The sequence below is a fragment of the Mobula hypostoma genome, chromosome X2 (genome assembly GCF_963921235.1).
Source record: "Mobula hypostoma chromosome X2, sMobHyp1.1, whole genome shotgun sequence".
NCBI classification, from domain to species: Eukaryota; Metazoa; Chordata; class Chondrichthyes; order Myliobatiformes; family Myliobatidae; genus Mobula; species Mobula hypostoma.
Window position 1 is genome coordinate 22251812 of NC_086129.1, and position 17100 is coordinate 22268911.

General features: G+C 39.5%; 1 protein-coding gene across 1 annotated transcript in view; it reads left to right on the forward strand.

Annotated features, from left to right (window-relative positions):
• The window catches only part of ilvbl (ilvB (bacterial acetolactate synthase)-like), a 104591-nt gene that overhangs the window by 54758 nt on the left and 32733 nt on the right, over positions 1 to 17100 (forward strand). The window contains exons 7-9 of the mRNA XM_063038597.1: positions 2002 to 2099; positions 3304 to 3440; positions 4445 to 4579. Of these exons, the coding sequence (XP_062894667.1) occupies positions 2002 to 2099; positions 3304 to 3440; positions 4445 to 4579 (370 nt within the window). The remainder of the gene's footprint in view (positions 1 to 2001; positions 2100 to 3303; positions 3441 to 4444; positions 4580 to 17100) is intronic.

A 17100-nucleotide genomic window follows, 5' to 3' on the forward strand; every position in this document is an offset into this window, starting at 1 on the left:
ATTTAAGTACAGATGCTAGAGATGAGAAAAGAGTGTGTGCATTAACAAGTGTAATCTAGTCATTCCTTGTTGAATTTACCTGATTTTCCATAATATCATTACTTCATCAAAAAAGAATTTGCTATCCCTTGGCACTTGAAGGAACTGCTGCACTGCCAGTTCAAATAAAAGCACACAGCAAGCAGTGAATGATATTATTGTATTTCTCGCCTGAATTGGTACTATTTAGACAGATTTTACTCATCTGTCCTTGACTAGTCTAAACTGTTACAAACTGACGATTCTGGAGATACCCAGCAGGTCAGGTAGCATCTGTGGAGAAGAAATTAAGTTAGCATTTCAAGAACTAGAAAGACTGATTTAAATATGTTTTAAGTTGTAGAAAAAGGAGAAAGGGCCAGTGAGAACAAAAGTAAATAGTGTAGAAGCAGAAGAGAGGTTTTGACAAAAATGATGGGGATGCTCTGAAAAAGGTGACAAGGCTTGTGAATATCTGAGGAGGTATTTGCCAGAGAAGATGAACAACATGTGAAGTTAACTGAAGAGAAAAGAAAATGAAATGAAAACATAAGATAATAAGCTGGAACTGCTGATCATCTGAAATTGTTGAAATATCATTGGAAATCAAAAATGGCAGGGATGCAGAACTGAGTATTTCCAATGTTTTCTCTCCACTTCATCTTTCCAGCATATGTAAGATTTTGCTTTTGAGCCAGCTGAGGTTTGTGCTTCTGGAAGATGTACTGACATTCAAATGGCGAAGAAGGTCAATGGATTTGGCTGTGATTCTCATAATTGAAAAGCATGCCAAAACTTGCTGCCTATTTAGGCATTCTAAAACTAGGCAAGGAGTGATCTCCATTGGAGAAATCACCCATGAGCAGATAATCAAGGTCTTCAGGAAAGCAGAAGATTAAAAGAAAGTGGGTGGGTGGTGGGGAAGAACTAAAAGCATAATGGAGCTAGTCTTTTTTTGTTTGACATTGGTAATGTTGCTTATTTTTTCTGTTGTGCAACATATCACAAATTAAAGCATTGTATTTCTGAGCTGATTGTTATAGATTTCTCTATTCCTTTCAGCACTCTTTCTCAAGTGAAGGATGTTGAGACTAATTGACACCTTCACATCAGTAGCATGATGAAACTAATTAAGAATGCAGAGATGGAGCCAGACTGCGCTGAGTGGCCCTGCTTTCTACACCTTATGTGAGCACCTACTTGACCTGGATAGAGAGATCCTACCTCTTTAGTCTTCCACACCATGGTACCTAGCAATCTAAATGACTGGGAGTTAGATAACATGGGTCAATTCCACTGACTTCAAGATTTCTCTAATAGGTCATTGCAGCTGGCATATTTGGGAATTGAGGTTTGTCAGCAATGAGGCATTTAAAAAGTTACATCTAGTCGTTAGTAGAGATGGTTTTAAAAACTGTCAAAATTGCAGTAAATATTTAACAAATGTGTATAAATATCAAAAAGTTGATTAAACACATAAAAGACTTTTGAGTAATTTTAACACTAAACTGAATGAAAATAATAAAAATAATCTTTCCTCTTGCCTCTTAATTCAAAGCCCTAGAATCCCCATTGCCAGTTGTAATTGGAACTTGTATCAAAGCTTGGCAAAATTCTACCTGTTGTCAAATTTCTATGGTCTTTATAGTTTAACAGCATTCACTAGTAACCAATATGTACGTCAGCTGAATGTTTCCCGTTTGGTGTAAAAACACAAAACATTGAGTAGGTCAGGCAGCATCTGTGGAAAGAGAAACCTAATTAACATTTGACTTTGAAGAACTAAATGGTCCCTTTGGTGATCTCTTTCTCTTTCCACAAATGCTGTCTGATTTTTTTTCCTGAGCATTTTCTGTTTTTACCTCAGATTTTCAGCACCAGCAGTTTTTTTGATTTTCAGTTTCCATTTAGGTATTCTGCTGTTAAGACATTTTACATACACCGCTTTTGCAGTGATTTCTGGCTATGTTTTTTACTTTATAGGTACAGCGCTGTGTGGAGATGGTGAGCAGGTCTAAAAAGCCACTCCTTTTCCTTGGAAGCCAAGTAACACTCCCACCTACACCAGTGAATAAAGTCCGGTAAGCTGGTATACATGTAACTAACTGGTATCCATGGGCTAACTTTGAATTTATCTTCCCCATTCCAGTTTAGTAACTCATTTGACATGTGAAAGATAAACATACACTCAGTGGCCACTTTATTAGGTCACCTGGGCACCTGCTCCTTAATGCAAATATTTAATCAATCAATAAAAGCATGCAGATATGGTCAAGAAGTTCAGTTGTTGTTAAGACTAATCATCAGAATGGGGAAGAAATGGAATCAAAGTGATTTTGACTGTGGAATGATTGTTAGTGCCAGACAGGATGGATTGAGTATTACAGAAACTGCTGATCTCCACGCACAGTAGTCTCTAGAGCAGGGGGTCCCCAACCTTTTTATGTCAGATCAATATCATTAAGCAAGGGATCCATGGACCTCAGGCTGGGAACCCCTGCTCTAGAGTTTACAGAGAATGGTGTGAAAAACAAGAAACATTCAGTGAGGGACAATTCTTTGGGTGAAAACGGCTTGTTAATGAGAGAGGTCAGGGAGAATGGCCAAACTGGTTCAAGCTGACAGGAAAGCGACAGTAATGGCAATAACCATGTGTTACAACAGTGGTGTACAGAAGAGCATTTTTGAATGTACCACATGTTGGATCTTGAAGTGGATAAGTTACAGCAGCAGAAGACCTTGTGAGGTTCTCCTCCTGTACCTAATAAACTGGCCACTGAGTGTATATGGGAGTGCTTAAGATGCTCTGCTGGTTGAAATTTGGCTATGCATGAGAATGGTAGGTAGCTTTCATCTTCAGAAACTTGTTTAAATTTGCTGTCAGAGTGCTCTCTTCTAGTTGTACAAGTTGAAACATCACTCCCAATTTTGCATGAAAATAGATAAGACTTCTATAACTGAGGGAGGTCAAGCAGTACTTCAGAGGAAGGATCACATTTCTATCCTTTAAGCACTGCAACCTATTCAGGACACATTTAAAAATAATATCCAAGTATTTTGCACACATATATCCAAAAATATGACGATTTCATGTAAATAGTAACAGCTTAGAACTTGGAATCATGCTTCAGCTGCTGTTGGTGCAAAAGAAGGCTCTGCATGCTATGACACGGTGTTGGAGAACAGGCAGCATTGTCAGATCAATGAAGACATTTAGTTGTGAAATTGCACAATTCATGGTCAACAGTTATTCAGTAATGTCTGATATAAAAATTTTCTAATTAGGTCAGCGTTGGAATCTCTAGCAATTCCCTGTTTCTTGGGAGGCATGTCTCGAGGAATGCTGGGAAGGGACAGTCCCATTCATATCCGACAGAACCGAAGGGGTGCTCTAAAACAAGCTGACTTGGTCATTCTTGCAGGTCAGTAATATCCTGGCTAAATGATAACTGAGGTTTTCAACCATGTTGTCTTAACCACATCCTTAAATCTGAATGATAGGGCTTGAGGCTATTGTGGACACGTCACATCTCATATAGCACTTCACGTCATGGTAAACAGTAGAAATTAGTAATGGTACCAGCCACCCTGTTTACACATAATGCTATGTGATGCATCTCTTTTTGCAAGCAACCTGGTTGGATTTGCCATTCTACTAGGTTCCGCGATTTCTGGCTTCTGTTGGCAAGGCTCTCTGAAATGTCTAAACACAGGTTAGGTGTTTTCTTATATGGTGAGAACATGGGAGAGTTGGAGCTTATTGTACTTACCAGCAGGTTTTGCTGGAACTGTGAAGGTAGCTCCAAGAGTGAACGATGAGTAAGCCTGAACAGTTGTGATGGGACCAAAAGTCGTTGACTTTAAAAAAATAATCATTTTGTTGTTTCTATTTGATGTATGATGAAAAAGGGAAGGCCATTGAACCCTTCAATCCTGTCAAGTACTTTGTGATCTCTGCCAAGACTTCTTTCTTCTACCATGATTCCTTCACCCTTATTATCCTTGCCTAACAAATCAATTGTAAATGGAAATATTTAATCAAACCTGGCCTCAGTCAGTTTAAAACTTTCATTTAAGTTCCTTTATTATTAGTAGCATTAAAATAGGATACCACAGAAACTAAACTGGCATTGTGCTAATTGGGCCTTTGGGGAAAATAATTGAGTTTATTTCTTTTCTTTTATACAGTGGGTCACTCCTAAGTATTTAGCTGATTATTGCCAGTGTCTCTGGAAAAGAATACGTATTTATTGGGGGAAATCTGTATTTAAAGTATGCATTCCAGAAATGTATGGAATCATAACTACAGTAAAATTCTGGTATTAATCTTGCCTCCTATTGGTTGGGATTTTCTGTGGGGTTAATTTGCTTTCAGGTCAGTGATTACTGTTCCCCCCTTTCTGAAAGCTTTGTTTTGCTGAACTAGGTACTGTGTGTGATTTCCGCTGGTCCTATGGGCGCATCCTCTCTAGACGCAGCAAGATAATCGCTGTCAACCGTGATCACTCACAGCTGCTAAAAAACTCTGATATCTTCTGGAAGCCTACACTTGCTGTGAAAGGTAAGTTGTGATGTTGCATAAAAAAATGAAGTGTTAGACCCTCACTTTCATCTCGTAGATTGGGCACCTCACATTCCGAAAGAAGTCTGTGAACCATGATGTGACTGGTCCAGTCGCTTGCCTTTGATTTGGGTTAAGACTACCCGACGTTTGTGCCATTCTTATCTCATGCTCTCACATTATAGAGAAAATGCAGTTGGGAGAGGCTGTCCATTATTGAAGTCAATATCATTTCCAATTACCCTTCTCAGAAATTTTTTTTACAAGGATATCTGATTATGGTTTGACTGACAGCCTTGCCTATTATTCCCATGGAAATAATATCTTTGGAGAAAAACATGAAGGTTATTGCCAGTGTTCAAATGCTTTTCACTTCCATTGGAGAGAAAGTTTGATGAAGTGAAGGGCTATGAGTGTGGTAGATTCATGTAAGAAGAAAATATACTGCAAATACTTCATTGATCTGGCAGCATGTGTGGTGGTTTAAACATAAATTTGAAAGGTGTTGTGGGATGTGTTAGGGATGAGAGCCAAAATATTGGTTTCACCCCTTCTGTGATAATTCATGTTTATTGTTCCATGTTGAAAGCCCACATTTTGCAACACTGTGTGTCTGACAAGAGTGATCAGCGGTACTGGGGCTCCACAGGGGACTGTCTTGTCTCCCTTTCTCTTCACCATTTACACCTCGGACTTCAACTACGGCACAGAGTCTTGTCACCTTCAGAAGTTTTCGGATGACTCTGCCATAGTTGGATGCATCAGCAAAGGAGATGAGGCTGAGGACAGGGCTACGGTAGGAAACTTTGTCACATGATGTGAGCAGAATTATCTGCAGCTTAACGTGAAAAAGACTAAGGAGCTGGTGGTAGACCTGAGGAGAGCTAAGGTACCGGTGACCCCTGTTTCCATCCAGGGGGTCAGTGTGGACATGGTGGAAGATTACAAATATCTGGGGATACGAATTGACAATAAACTGGACTGGTCAAAGAACACTGAGGCTGTCTACAAGAAGGGCCAGAGCCGTCTCTATTTCCTGAGGAGACTGAGGTCCTTTAACATCTGCCAGACGATGCTGAGGATGTTCTACGAGTCTGTGGTGGCCAGTGCTATCATGTTTGCTGTTGTGTGCTGGGGCAGCAGGCTGAGGGTAGCAGACACGAACAGAATCAACAGACTCATTCGTAAGGCCAGTGATGTTGTGGGAACTGGACTCTCTCATGGTGGTGTCTGAAAAGAGGATGCTGTCCAAGTTGCATGCCATCTTGGTCAATGTCTCCCATCCACTATATAATGTACTGGGTGGGCACAGGAGTATATTCAGCCAGAGACTCATTCCACCGAGATGCAGCACAGAGCGTAATAGAAAGTCATTCCTGCCTGTGGCCATCAAACTTTACATAGAACATAGAACATAGAACATAGAATAGTACAGCACAGTACAGGCCCTTCGGCCCACAATGTTGTGCCGACCCTCAAACCCTGCCTCCCATATAAGCCCCCACCTTAGATTCCTCCATATACCTGTCTAGTAGTCTCTTAAAACTTCACTAGTGTATCTGCCTCCACCACTGACTCAGGCAGTGCATTCCACGCACCAACCACTCTCTGAGTAAAAAACCTTCCTCTAATTTCCCTCTTGAACTTCCCACCCCTTACCTTAAAGCCATGTCCTCTTGTATTGAGCAGTGGTGCCCTGGGGAAGAGGCGCTGGCTATCCACTCTATCTATTCCTCTTATTATCTTGTACACCTCTATCATGTCTCCTCTCATCCTCCTTCTCTCCAAAGAGTAAAGCCCTAGCTCCCTTAATCTCTGATCATAATGCATACTTTCTAAACCAGGCAGCATCCTGGTAAATCTCCTCTGTACCCTTTCCAATGCTTCCACATCCTTCCTATAGTGAGGTGACCAGAACTGGACACAATACTCCAAGTGTGGCCTAACCAGAATTTTATAGAGCTGCATCATTACATCGCGACTCTTAAACTCTATCCCTCGACTTATGAAAGCTAACACCCCATAAGCTTTCTTAACTACCCTATCCACCTGTAAGGCAACTTTCAGGGATCTGTGGACATGTACCCCCAGATCCCTCTGTTCCTCCACACTACCAAGTATCCTGCCATTTATTTTGTACTCTGCCTTGGAGTTTGTCCTTCCAAAGTGTACCACCTCACACTTCTCCGGGTTGAACTCCAACTGCCACTTCTCAGCCCACTTCTGCATCCTATCAATGTCTCTCTGCAATCTTTGACAATCCTCTACACTATCTGCAACACCACCAACCTTTGTGTCGTCTGCAAACTTGCCAACCCACCCTTCTACCCCTACATCCAGGTCGTTAATAAAAATCACGAAAAGTAGAGGCCCCAGAACAGATCCTTGTGGGACACCACTAGTCACAATCCTCCAATCTGAATGTACTCCCTCCACCACCACCCTCTGCCTTCTGCAGGCAAGCCAGTTCTGAATCCACCTGGCCAAACTTCCCTGGATCCCATGCCTTCTAACTTTCTGAATAAGCCTACTGTGTGGAACCTTGTCAAATGCCTTACTAAAATTCATATAGATCACATCCACTGCACTACCCTCATCTATATGCCTGGTCACCTCCTCAAAGAACTCTATCAGGCTTGTTAGACACGATCTACCCTTCACAAAGCCATGCTGACTGTCCCTGATCAGACCATGATTCTCTAAATGCCTATAGGTCCTATCTCTAAGAATCTTTTCCAACAGCTTTCCCACCACAGACGTAAGGCTCACTGGTCTATAATTACCCGGACTATCCCTACTACCTTTTTTGAACAAGGGAACAATATTCGCCTCCCTCCAATCCTCCGGTACCATTCCCGTGGACAACGAGGACATAAAGATCCTAGCCAGAGGCTCAGCAATCTCTTCTCTCGCCTCGTGGAGCAGCCTGGGGAATATTCCGTCAGGCCCCGGGGACTTACCTGTCCGAATGTATTTTAACAACTCCAACACCTCCTCTCCCTTAATATCAGCATGCTCCAGAACATCAACCTCACTCATATTATCCTCACCATCATCAAGCTCCCTCTCATTGGTGAATACTGAAGAGAAGTATTCATTGAGGACCTTGCTCACTTCCACAGCCTCCAGGCACATCTTCCCACCTTTATCTCTAATCGGTCCTACCTTCACTCCTGTCATCCTTTTTTTCTTCACGTTATTGAAGAATGCCTTGGGGTTTTCCTTTACCCTACTTGTCAAGGCCTTCTCATGCCCCCCTCTTGCTCTTCTCAGCCCCTTCTTAAGCTCCTTTCTTGTTTCCCTATATTCCTCAATAGACCCATCTGATCCTTGCTTCCTAAACCTCATGTATGCTGCCTTCTTCCTCCTGACTAGATTTTCCACCTCACTTGTCACCCATGGTTCCTTCACCCTACCATTCTTTATCTTCCTCACCGGGACAAATTTATCCCTTACATCCGGCAAGAGATCTCTAAACATCGACCACATGTCCATAGTACATTTCCCTGCAAAAACATCATCCCAATTCACACCCGCAAGTTCTAGCCTTATAGCCTCATAATTTGCCATTCCCCAATTAAAAATTTTCCTGTCCTCTTTGATTCTATCCTTTTCCATGATAATGCTAAAGGCCAGGGAGCGGTGGTCACTGTCCCCCAGATGCTCACCCACTGAGAGATCTGTGACCTGACCCGGTTCATTACCTAGTACTAGATCTAGTATGGCATTCCCCCTGGTCGGCCTGTCCACATACTGTGACAGGAATCCATCCTTGACACACTTAACAAATTCTGCCCCATCTAAACCCTTAGAACTAATCAGGTGCCAATCAATATTCGGGAAGTTAAAGTCACCCATGATAACAACCCTGTTATTTTTGCACCTTTCCAAAATCTGCCTCCCAATAGGCTCCTCTGTATCTCTGCTGCTACCAGGGGGCCTATAGAATACCCCCAGTAGAGTAACTGCTCCCTTCTTGTTCCTGACTTCCACCCATATTGACTCAAAAGAGGATCCTGCTACATTACCCACCCTTTCTGTAGCTGTAATAGTATCCCTGACCAGTAATGCCACCCCTCCTCCCCTTTTTCCGCCCTCTCTATCCCTTTTAAAGCACTGAAATCCAGGAATATTGAGAATCCATTCCTGCCCTGGTGCCAGCCAAGTCTCTGTAATGGCCACTACATCATAATTCCATGTATGTATCCAAGCTCTCAGTTCATCACCTTTGTTCCTGATGCTTCTTGCATTGAGGTACACACATTTTAGCCCTTCTACCTTACTGTCTTCACACTGTTTATTCTGCTTCTCTTTCCTCAAAGCCTCTCTGTATGTTAGATCTGGCTTTACTCCATGCACTTCTTTCACTGCTCTATCGCTCTGGGTCCCATCCCCCTCGCAAATTAGTTTAAACCCTCCCGAACCATGCTAGCAAAACCACCTGCAAGGATATTGTTCCCCCTCGAGTTCAGGTGCAACCCATCCAATCTGTACAGGTCCCACCTTCCCCAGAAGAGATCCCAATGATCTAAAAATCGAAAACCCTGCTCCCTGCACCAACTCCTCAGCCACGCATTCAACTGCCATCTCCTCCAATTCTTAACATCTCTGTCACGTAGCACTGGCAGCAATCCTGAGAACGTCACCCTTGAGGTCCTGTTCTTCAGCCTTCTGCCTAATTCCTGAAACTCACACTTCAGGACCTCATCCCTCTTCCTGCCTATGTCGTTGGTCCCAATATGTATCACGACTTCTGGTTGCTTTCCCTCTCGTACCAGGATGTCGTGCACCCGGTCAGAGACATCCCGGACCCTGGCACCCGGGAGGCAACAAACCATGCGGGTGCCCTTCTCACGTCCACAAAATCTCCTGTCTGCTCCCCTGACTATAGAGTCTCCAATGACGACAGCTCTCCTCTTCTCCGTCCCACCCTTCTGCACCACAGGGTCAGACTCAGTGCCAGAGGCCCTGCCACCGTGGCTCACACCTGGTCGGTCGTCCCCGCCAACAGTATCCAGAACGGTAAACTTATTATTCAGGGGAATGGCTGCAGGGGTGCTCTGCACTACCTGTCTGCTCACCTTCGCTTTCCACCCAATGACCTGCTTCCAGCAGCCTAGGTGTGACTACCTCCCTGTAGCTCTCATCTATGACTACCTCATTCTCCCTTATGAGTCGAAGGTCATCCAGCTGCTTCTCCAGATTCCTTACACGGTCTTCCAGATCGCCCAGCCGTATGCACTTCTGGCAGATGTGACTCTGCGGGAGAGGGGCGTTCCCCCAAGCCTGCCACATCTCACATGAGAGGCACATCACCGTCTCAGGGGACATTGTAAAAACTAACTGCGAGCTAGCTTGTCCTCCGCCTCTTCTCGTCGAAGCCTCTCGAGTCAAAGCCTCAAAGCTCCACTCCTTCACTGGCCCACTCACGCTCTGGCCGCTTTCTACTGGCCGCTTCACTTGAGCTATCCCTCTATTTATCTGTTTGAGCTTGGAGGGTCAGACACCCTGAGCCAATAGGCTGGTCCTGGACTTATTCCATAATTTACTGGCATAATTTACATATTACTATTTAACTATTTATGGTTCTATTACTATTTATTATTTATGGTGCAACTGTAACGAAAACCAATTTCCCCCGGGATCAATAAAGTATGACTATGACTAATTCTTTTTTTTAATATAATTTTTATTGAGTTTTCAAAGTGAATACATGAAAAGATAATGTCTACCCTCCCCCCTCCCCTTAACCCTCCCCCCCGATATATACACCTACCTAAAAAAAAAGAAAAGAAAAGAAAGAAAGAAGGAAAAAGAAGAACTGCCTGGATATTGGAAGGTTTCCACATGCTCCATGGGATTCAAAATAAATTTAGTATATTTATTTATTACTTTCCCCAAGGGACCAAAGTCTTTATCATCGGAGCAACTAAATATGCCATCCTATCTTTCGGAAATAAGGGTGCCAAATATTCAAAAATGTTTCATATTTATCTCTTAAATTATAAGTAATTTTTTGAAGTGGAATAGAACTAGCCATTTCATTGTTCCAATGATTCATACTTAAATACGAATCAGATTTCCAAGTAACTGCTGTAGCCTTCTTAGCTACTGCCAATGCAATTTTTATGAATTCTTTCTGATATTTATTCAATTTAAGTTTCGGTTTTATCCCTTCAATATCACCTAATAGAAACAATACAGGGTTATGTGGAAGTTGAGTTCCAGTAATTTGTTCCAATAAGACTCTTAAATTTATCTAAAAAGGTTGAACTTTAGAACAAGATCAAGTAGAATGTAAGAAAGTACCAATTTCTTGATTACACCAAAAGCATTGATCAGATAAATTTGAATTTAATCTATTTATTTTTTGTGGTGTAATATATAATTGGTGTAAAAAAATTATATTGTACTAATCTAAGTTGAACGTTTATTGTATTTATCATACTGTCAAGGCACAGTCTTGACCAATTTGTTTCATCAATATTACTGTTCAGATCCGTTTCCCATTTTTGTTTTGACTTGTGGATTCCTTGTTTAATTGTCTGTTTTTGAATCAAATTATACATACAAGAAATAAATTATTTCATTTTTCCTTTTTGAATTAAAATTTCAATTCCATTGGGTTTTGGCAAAAACATTGTTTGACCCAGTTTGCCTTTTAAGTAAGCCCTTAATTGAAGGTAACAAAAGAAAGTGTTGTTTGATATTTTATATTTATCCTTTAATTGTTCAAATGACATCAATATACCTCGTTCATAACAGTCTCCTATAGATCTAATCCCTTTTTGGTACCAATTATATAAAAGTTGATTATCCATTATAAAAGGAATAAGTCTGTTTTGGAACAAAGGTCTCCTTGCTAATAAAGATTTCTTTATTTCATTATCAACATTTATCTTATTCCATAGATCAATCAAATGTTTTAATATAGGAGATTCTTTCTTTTCCCGTATCCATTTAGATTCCCATTTATATATAAAATCTTCAGGTCTATTTTCTCCTATCTTGTCTAGTTCTATTTTAATCCATGCTGGTTTTTGATCATCGAAGAAAGATGCAATAAATCTAAGTTGATTTGCTTTATAATAATTCTTAAAGTTTGGAAGTTGTAACCCTCCTAACCCAAATTTACATGTCAATTTTTCCAATGATATTCTTGACATTTTACCTTTCCAAAGAAATTTTCTCACACATTTATTTAACTCTTAAAAGAATTTCTGTGGCAATTGTATTGGTAATGTTTGAAACAAATACGGTATTCTGGGAAATATATTCATTTTTACAACATTGACTCTACCTACTAATGTTATTGGTAGTATCATCCATTTGTCAAAATCTTCTTGAATTTTTTTCAATAGTGGTAAATAATTAAATTTATATAAATTCTTTACATCGTTATTAAGTCTTATACCTAAATACTTTATACCATTTACCGGCCATCTAAATTGGGTTGCTAATCGACATTGGCTATAGTCTCCTTTAGTAAGAGGTAAAATTTCACTTTTATCCCAATTTATTTTATACCCTGATACTTTCCCATATTCATCCAATCTAGAAGATAATTTATGTAACGAATGCTGTGGGTTTGTTAAATAAATCAAAACATCATCAGCAAATAGGTTAATTTTATATTCCTCCTGATTAAGTCTAAAACCCTTAATATCTGGATCAATTCTGATTAGTTCTGTTAATGGCTCTGTCGCCAGTACAAATAAAGCAGGTGATAATGGACAACCTTGTCTAGTTGACCTTTTTAACTGGAATGGTGTTGAAATTTGAGTATTTCTCACTACTTTAGCATTAGGGTTAGTTTTTAAAGTTTTAATCCAGTTTGTAAAAGATGTTCCTAACCCATATTTTTCTAATACCTTAAATAAAAAATCCCATTCCAATCTATCAAATGCTTTTTCTGCATCCAAGGCTACTACTATACTCTTCTCATCCCTTTTTTGTGCCAAATGAATTATACTGAGTAGCCGGGTTACATTATCTGCCAATTGTCTATTTTTAATAAATCCTGTTTGATCCATATGTATTAATTTTGGTAAATATTTAGATAATCTATTCGATAAAATTTTTGCTATTATTTTATAATGCGTGTTCAACAAAGAAATAGGCCTGTATGATGTTGGTTTTAAAGGATCTCTGTCTTTTTTTAGCAATACTATTACAATCGCTGTTGAAAAAGGTTCTGGGAGTTTATGTATTTTTTCTGCTTGACGTATTAACTCCATAAAGGGAGAAAATAATAAATCTTTAAACTTTTTATAAAATTCAGGTGGAAAACCATCTTCTCCTGGAGATTTATTACTTTGGAGTGATCCTAAAGCTTCTTCAACTTCTTTTAATGTAAAAGGCATATCTAATCCCTTCTGTTCTTCCGAATTCAATTTTGGGAGAGTTACTTGTGATAAAAACCTTTCTATCTCATTAACATCATTTTGTGATTCTGATTGATATAATTCAGAATAGAAACTTTTGAAGGTTTCATTAATTTCTAAAGGTTTATAAGTAATTTTATTTGCACTTGTTCTAATTGCATTTATCGTTTTGGAAGCTTGTTCTGTTTTCAACTGCCAAGCAAGAATTTTATGTGCTCTCTCACCTAACTCATAATACCTTTGCTTAGTTCTTATAATTGCTTTCTCCATTCTGTATGTCTGAAGCGTATTATATTGTAACTTCTTATTGACAAGTTGCCTTCGTTTTTCTTCTGTCTTATGACTTTGAGATTCTTTTTCTAATTTTATAATCTCTTTTTCCAATTGATCTAGTTCTGCCATATATTCTTTCTTAAGTTTAGACGTATAACTTATTATCTGACCCCTCAAATATGCTTTCATCGCATCCCATAATATAAATTTATCATCCACTGAATGAGAGTTTGTATCCAAAAAAAATTGGATCTGCTTTTTCATAAAATCACAAAAATCTTGACGTTTTAATAATGTTGAATTAAATCTCCATCTATAAGCCACTTCTTCCTTATCAGTCATTATTATTGTCATTAATAGAGGAGAATGATCTGACAATATTCTTGTTTTATATTCCATATTTTTCACTCTGTGTTGAATATGCATTGATAATAGGAAAAGATCTATCCTTGAGTAAGTTTTGTGTCTATTAGAATAGAACGAATAGTTTCTTTCTTTAGGATTAATTCTTCTCTGTATATCAATCAAATTTAAATCTTTCATCAATGATAAAGTTAGTTTTACTACCTTCGATTTTGTGACAGCCTTAGTTGATCTAACTAAGACTGGGTCTAAGCAAAAATTAAAATCTCCTCTTATTAATATTTTTTCATGTGCATCAGCCAAATTCAAAAAAGCTTCTTGTATAAATTTTGCATCATTTTCATTTGGTGCATAAATATTCATGGAAGTCCAAAATTCAGAAAAAAGTTGACAGTGTATAATCACATATCTCCCCGCAGAATCGGTTATTACATTTTGTATTCTAATTGGTAACGTTTTATTGATCAAAATTGCTACTCCCCTCGCTTTTGAATTAAATGAAGCTGCAACAACATTACCCACCCAATCTCTCTTTAATTTCTGATGTTCTGTTTCTGTTAAATGCGTTTCCTGTAAGAAGGCTAAATCTACCTTCATTTTCTTAATATGTGTTAAGATTCTTTTTCTTTTCACCAGTCCATTAAGCCCATTAACATTAAAACTCAAAAAATTCAATAAATTAGTCATTATTCTTAACAAAGTTACTCCAATCTAAAACATTACTTAACTTCTCAACTCTCATAGTTCCTTGGGGAATCTCTTTGAACTTCACCATGTTGCTATGTGCTTCCCTCCCAATCATCCAGGCAAAAAGAAAGAAATGAAAGATAGATATGATACAAAAAGAGAAATAACAAAATACCCCCCTACTAATGTTGTGAATGAAAAGATACACAACACTACCCCCCTCCATTTTGCGGGTCGTGGCTATTGCCACGCTTGCACACATGAATAGCGTAGCGATTGGTCAGTATTTCTTCCAGCTCCCCCGTAGCAAAAAAATTGTGTATATATATAAAAATTAATGTCACTATTCCCAGCTAATATTCCTCAAATTTTAACCTTTCTTCCCCTTCCTCATATAATTAATAATATATTTATATATTCATCCACCTTTAAAAATCCAGCAGGTCTATTCCTTGACCCAGTCTTCATGTTCAATCCATCTCGCTCCCCTGGGTTTGTTCCTGTATTTGGTGAATATTCAAAGAATCTCGCACAAACTCCTCCACTTTCCGGTAATCGTCAAAAAATCTTTTTTCTCCGCCAGCCAAAAAAATCTTCAAGGTTGCAGGATAACGCAGTGTAAATTGATAACCGTGATCCCATAGGACTTTTTTCACTGGATTAAATTTCTTCCTTCTCTTCAAAAGCTCATAACTTATGTCAGGGTAGAAAAAAACTTTCTTCCCTTCTATCATCAATGGCCCTTTTCTATTCTTGGCAGCTTGGGCAGCCGCCTGTAGAATCCTTTCTTTGTCTTGAAATCTTAAGAATTTTATTAAAATTGATCGTGGATATTGGTCATCTTGTGGTTTTGGTCTTAGAGCTCTATGTGCCCGCTCAATTTCAATTCGTCGGTCTTCCTCTTTCATTTGCAATGGATTGTCTCCATTTTCCAGACAAGCATATCATTTTCTGTTTTTTCCACTCTATCGTTAATATGCTCCATTGTTCTTTCCATCTTCTGAAGTTTCTTATCCATTTTGTCCTGTCTTTTCATAACTTTATCATAGCACATCTTTATGTCTCTAAGCTATGTTCTTAGTTTTCTTAGTTCAGCCGTTACTTGCAATAAAGCCTCTCTTATGTCTCCATTGCATCCTTTACTTCCAGTCTCTTCCAGTTCTTCCTCCTCTTCTTCATCTGTATTCTCTGCGGTATCCAATTCTGACTCTGAGTCACTTTCACTTGCAGTGGCCGTCGGTTCTTGTAGTTTGAGTTGTATCGATTTGCGCATGCCAACTTCTTTGCGCATGCGCAATTCCGGCATCTTCTTCCCAGGGACCGCTACCGTCGCCATTGCTCCCTGTTCTTCTACGCCAGAGATAAAATACGTCTCCTCCGAAGGAGATCCAACCTGAATCCGAGGCTCCATCGCTGCAGTAGGCCCTTTTTTCTTCCCATCTCGCGGCGGCTTCGCAACAACAGATTTCTTCTGTTGCGGTTTACGAGGCATATCGTAAAATAGTCTTGAGAAGCTTATAAGTAGTTTTCGGAAAGTATTTATTAACTTTGCTTTGTTTAAATGGTACTTTGCTGATTTTTTACCGGAGAGCTGGATTTACACGTCTCAATCCCACGTCATCACGTGACGTCCTCCATGACTATTTCTTTTAATGTACAGTATGACATGAAATTTGTTGTTTAGACAGCAGTACAGTACAAGACAAAAAATACTACAAATTACAATAAAAATACTGTTCATAAACAGCACAAAAGAGGAATAGCGAGGTAGTGTTCATTGACTGTTCAGGTATCTGATGGCAGAGGGGAAGGAGCTGTTCCAGGCTTCTGTGCTTCCTCCCTGATGGTAGAATGAGAAGCGGGTATGTCTTGGATGGCAAGGTCCTTAATGGTGGACACCCCTTTCTTGAGGCATCACCTTTTGAAGATTCCTCGATGGTTGGGTGGTTTGTGCCTGTTAGTATTTCAAGTCAATGACCATGCTTCAGAACTGCATAGGTGAAAAAAGACAAGCAAATTTAAAGTTGTAAAAAGGAAAGTTAAAAAGGAATGGCTGTGATAGGGTGGAGACCAAGGTTGCCTAGTTAACGTAATTGCTTTTGGTGACTATCTAGGAAAGGGAAAGGAATGGTTACAAATTATAGCTGATCAATCTGGAGGAGCATAAATGGAAAAAAATAACTGAGGATATTAAAAAAATGAAAACGTTCGGGAGCTGTGAAATGCGGAACTCAGCAGTTACTGGAATCCGAAAAAAAAAGAAAAAGTCGTAAGCATTCAGCAGACCATATTGCATCTGCGGAGAAATAGGAGATGACAGTTAATGTTGCAGGTGATAGATTAATTTTAGATCTGGCTGGCACTGACACAGCGAGAAAGGCAAATTATCTGAATTGATTAAATTCAGTTTTGAGTCCTAAAGGCTAAAATGTGCCAAGATGGACAATGGGATGCTGTTCCTCAAGCCTACATTGTTTCGTTAGAACAGTGTAGGGGACCAAAGACAAAAATTGGAATGGGAGTTTGCTGGATAATTATAGTAGAAGGCAACTGGTTACTCTGTTACTCTCACAACTGAATGGCAGTGTTCCGCAAAGCCCTCACCCAGTGTGCATGTGGTTTCTCTGACAAAGGGAAGACCACATTCTGACCACTGGATGCAGTTGGATAGATTGGAAGTGCAAATGATTGCAGCTGAAGTTACACTGAGAAAGTAATTTGCAGAGTGCCTCCATTCGGTCCTCAGAGCAATTCTGAATCTCCGGTCATATTATTTCAATTCTTTGCATTCCTAGTTTAGCCTCCAACAGTATT